Source organism: Neltuma alba, unplaced genomic scaffold (assembly GCF_004799145.2).
Source record: "Neltuma alba isolate B1F8T4 unplaced genomic scaffold, ASM479914v2 tig00012153_pilon, whole genome shotgun sequence".
Taxonomy (NCBI): Eukaryota; Viridiplantae; Streptophyta; class Magnoliopsida; order Fabales; family Fabaceae; genus Neltuma; species Neltuma alba.
In genome coordinates this window covers 21,331-25,785 of record NW_021636701.1, presented here as the reverse complement: position 1 = coordinate 25,785, position 4,455 = coordinate 21,331, and the positions used below count along the sequence as shown (strand labels likewise).

General features: G+C 38.1%; 1 protein-coding gene across 1 annotated transcript; it reads right to left on the bottom strand.

Moving 5' to 3' along the window:
- Nucleotides 1-349: 349 nt before the first annotated feature.
- LOC114723744 (putative pentatricopeptide repeat-containing protein At3g18840) lies at nt 350-3,695 on the bottom strand. The gene is made up of 3 exons (XM_028909975.1): nt 3,004-3,695; nt 1,166-2,914; nt 350-545 (listed from the first exon to the last, which is right to left on the bottom strand). The coding sequence occupies exons 1-2, from the start codon at nt 3,693-3,695 to the stop codon at nt 1,636-1,638; spliced, it is 1,971 nt and encodes a 656-aa protein (XP_028765808.1). The 3' UTR covers nt 350-545; nt 1,166-1,635.
- Nucleotides 3,696-4,455: the final 760 nt, after the last annotated feature.

Below are 4,455 nucleotides of genomic sequence, written 5' to 3'. Positions count from 1 at the left end.
TGACCGTTAAAAAGTCATATTTAAATAAAAAATATTAATTCCCTAGTAAATAGATAGTTACTAAGGCAGAAATAAGCAAACTAAAATATAAAACAGATATTAAGGCACAAAAGTAAATAGATTTTAAAAGTAATATTTAAATAAAAAATTAATTCTCCAGTAAATAGATAGTTACTAAGGCAGAAATAAAGCAAACGCAAATATAAAACAGAGTTCAATTCTTAAAATAATCAAACTCAACAATACATTATCACACCTATAGAAAAGGTATTATCTTTTTTAAAAATAAAAAATAAAAGAACATCATTTTGGGCTTAGAAGGCACAGAGAGAGAGAGAGAGAACAACCCGGTCAATTCAACCAACCCACAGGGCCAGCCAGATTTCTAAACCTAAATTAGGCAGGACTGGAACGGGATTGATTACTTCGCCGGACTGGACCAATAATGTCAATCACACCAGCAGATCTGTCTTCATGTGGTTACAAGATTCCAAGTTGGCGCATTACTTAATGGTCTGGAAAATACTTGTGTTCCTAATAATAACCTGTTGAAGTCAGGCTTCCGCATCAAGATTATTAAATACTCCACCCACACGGAAAATAGATCTTCATGCTTATTAATTGCGTATATTTTAGTGCACAGAGCATTTCTCAGGCATGTAAAAAAGAAGGATTATCTTATCACAACAAAAAAATATAAAGAATATGTAATCATGCATCAGATGCATGTTCCTACACATGGAAGGGAAAATAAGAATGCAAGTGGGACAAAGAAGTGGTCATGGAGCACTGTTATAATAACAATATGTCATCCACATAAAACTCGCTTCAGCTCTTGTCTATAGCCACCACCAAGTCACTAACTCCAACATGTGATCACCCATAATTGAATGTATGAGTTAACATAAAATATGCCGATGGCCATGTATCAATAAGAACAGGGGAAGTATCCGCCAAGAATGTTCTACAGGATGCAAGATGATATTAGCTTTAAGATATACCCTTCAAGATGTCAATCCCCCATGCCCAGGGGAATGGAAATCAAGAGACTGTTAAGTATGACAGGTTACCGAGTTCAGAAGTAAGATTGAAATCTCAGAACAGCATAGAAAACTGCAGAAGAGATTCTTTTTTCTTTGTTTTTGGTACATGATCTCTAACTCACCTGAATCAAATCTTGCTCTTTGGGCTTTCAATCTCGCAGTTTGCTTTTGCGCCAACTGGCTTACAAATTCTGGATTGCTGTAGTATATTATGATCTCTAACCTTACGTGAAAGTTCTTTGGACCCAAAATGTGGACAAGGCAAATACTCGCTATGCCTTGAAGTTAAACAGTTTAGATTAAGAAGAGGCGACAAGGAATGAACTCCAGTTAACATGTCACTAAGGTTTTGGATTATGTGATCCTTGGCTCTATCCTGTTCTGTTGTGGTTTCAGGAACAGAACATCCAATCATATTCCCAGTGGTCCAACAATAACATTGGCAACCAGTATCACCTGTTTTCTTCCAACATTTGTCTCTGCATACCTCGGGCATCGAATTCTGACGACGTGATCGCCACAAAACAGACTTCTCCTTTAATGTGCCAAAGAATCACATTCAATGGCACTGGCTAATTGACGCTTTATGTCCTCAAAAGAATTCCCCTGAATCTTCATAAAGCTGTTCCAGTTCTGCGGATGAAAAATACATCATATCTTTCAAACAGACCAAAGCAGAATATATTTCATCTGATGTTGAATGAGAACTATCGCCTGAAGTAAATACGTGAATGCCATTTTCCACGTACATCCAACTACACCCAGCAAGTTTCCTTGCCTCTTTTCCCCTCATTTTGTTCCTTATTTTTCCCATCTCATCCCAATTCCCCTCCGAAGCATATACATTAGCCAATTGCACATAACGAGACCCATTATCTGCCTCCACTTTCAATAGTTTCTCCGCTGCTTCTTTAGCAAGCTCTATATTACCATTTAAACGACAAGCGTGAAAAAATGCTCCCCAGATATTGACGTCCATTTGTACAGGAATCTTTCTCATGAATTCTATTGCCTTCTCTAGTTTATTAGCCCTTCCATACATATCAACCATACACGCATAATGTTCAGCACCTGGCAAAATGTTGTGATCTACTTCCATGGAACAAAAAATCTGCTCTCCTAGATTGACTAGTCCACGATGTACACAGGCTGATAGAAGTGCAACAAAGGTCACCGCGTCTGGCTTGATATGTTTCTTCAACATCTCCTGAAAAAGCTTAAACGCTTCATTCACAAGTCCATGGTGAGCAAAACCAGCTATCATAATGTTATAAAAGACTGTATCTCTATCACTACCAGCAACTAGATGGAAAATTTTCTCAGCATATTCTATATTCCCGCATTTTGAATACATATCAACTAAAGCACTAGGTAATTTTTCATTCATTTCAATTCCCATTCTCAAGACATGAGCATGAATCTGCTTTCCCAAAGTAAGCGTGGCTTCTATAGCACAAGCACCAAGCACACTGATAATGACCAACCCGTCAGGAACTAATGCTTCATTGGTCATGTACTCTCTAAAAAGTTTGAAGACTACGTCACATCGCTTTGCTTTGACATAACCAGAAATTAGAGCCGTCCAGACGACGGAGTTTTTTTCTGTTAGTGAATCAAAAAGTCTTTGGGATTCTCTCATGTTGCCTTGAGATGAATAGCCTGAAATAAATGAAGCAACTGCAAAGAGGTTACTAGTCTTGGTTCCTGCATTAACGGATTCTGCATATTTGAGATTCCCGCACTTGCAGTAGAGATCAACAATGGCATTGCTAATAAATTGATTAGAAAATGAGGTGTTTTTCAACACCCAAGCATGGACAGACTTCCCAAGTGCTAAGCATTGTAGGCCAGAGCAAGCACCCAAACACTCACTAAAGTGCGTTCATCCCAGCTAACGCCATCTCGAACCATTTGAACAAACAAGGCAAGTGATTTCTCGAAATTACTATTCTGGGCATACCCGGCAATCAATGTATTCCAGGATATAATGTCGTTCAATTCGGGACTTTCCCAAAATATATTCAAAGCCATGCCCATCTTTCCTTCCCTGAAACAAGCAGCAAGCATTGCATTCTTTGAAATCAAATCCACCTCCCCATTGCAACCACTGAAGACGTTACAAGCTTCACCAAATAACCCACATTTCGAGTACATGTCAATAAGAGAACTCACTGCATATGCACTTCCATCATTTGCAGTTTTCACCATGTATGAATGTATTTGCCTTCCAAAAAGAGCAACACGAAGCTTTGTAGCCAAGTTAATCATTGTCGTCAGAGTGATCTCATCAATTCCAGTTGTCTCATGTATGGATTGCATTGTAGTAAACAAATTAAGCGCCTCAGTTTCATATCCATCAGCACTAACATAACCAGATAACATGGAGTTATAAGAAACCGAATCTTTATGAGGGGCAGAATCAAAAAGAGCTCGTGCCTGAGCCAGGTTCCGAGCTTTGATATGAGCCGATATGACGGTATTCCAAGAGAATACATTTCGCTGAGGCATTTCATCAAACAACTTCTGGGCAACATGCGGGAGTCCATGATTAGCGTAAAGACGAACGACTTCATTCAAAGCAAAAATGTTTGAGGTAGAAGCAGCTTTTATAACCTGAGCATGGTGGAGCATAACATCCCTCAGAGATTTCATTCAGCTGTCCACCAATATGAACCCATGCACACAGCACGTGGTCCCAACTCGCAATGCCAAATTTCTCGCTTAGATTCTGGCTTTATAGCTCCTTTTGTTTTCGGCCCATTGGCAATTTCACTGAAAAATTGGCCCCACTCCTGAATTTCAGCCCAAAAATTGAGCCCAAATCAACACAGACTTGCTTGGCAAAAATAGAGTTCTAAACCGACCTGTGACCCCAGTTAAAGTAGGATTAAGGGACCGTTTGTGTAAGTTTTTTACATTAAAAAAATCACTTTTATGAAATTTCACTGTGTTTACTTAAACTTTTGAAGATAATCAAAATTAAAAAAAGTATTTATAATTTTAATAAACTTCTCTGGTTAATGTCTGTAAATAATCTAGAAGAGCAAGAATATCACAAAGATATGGAGACATGCTGATATATTATAAAATTTGAAAATAATTAAATAAAATAAAGGAGGTGGGCCTCACTCACCTGGACAAGCTTAGCGGGTTAGGCTGATTGCTTTACCGGCCCAAAATATTTAAATTGGATTCCAAATTAGTTGAAACGACATGATATGGCCCATATATGGAGGTGGCAGAAGAAAAGGCCCATATATGGCACGCTAGCCCAAAAATAAATTCCAAGGAGGACAAATCAGTGGATGGGGGTTATCAATAATATAGACCAGTTGTAACCAAAAATATATATATATATATAGACCAGTTCTAGATTCTGAAAAAAAATGTAAAAAATGAACTATATCCTTCA

Excerpts from the sequence above, each read along its gene's own strand:
- LOC114723744 (XM_028909975.1), bottom strand. The coding sequence starts at position 3,695 with ATGAAATCTCTGAGGGATGTTATGCTCCACCATGCTCAGGTTATAAAA. Across the intron at positions 2,915-3,003 it reads TGGAATACATTGATTGCCGG|TGAGTGTTTGGGTGCTTGCT; the intron begins GTATGCCCAGAA and ends AACGCACTTTAG.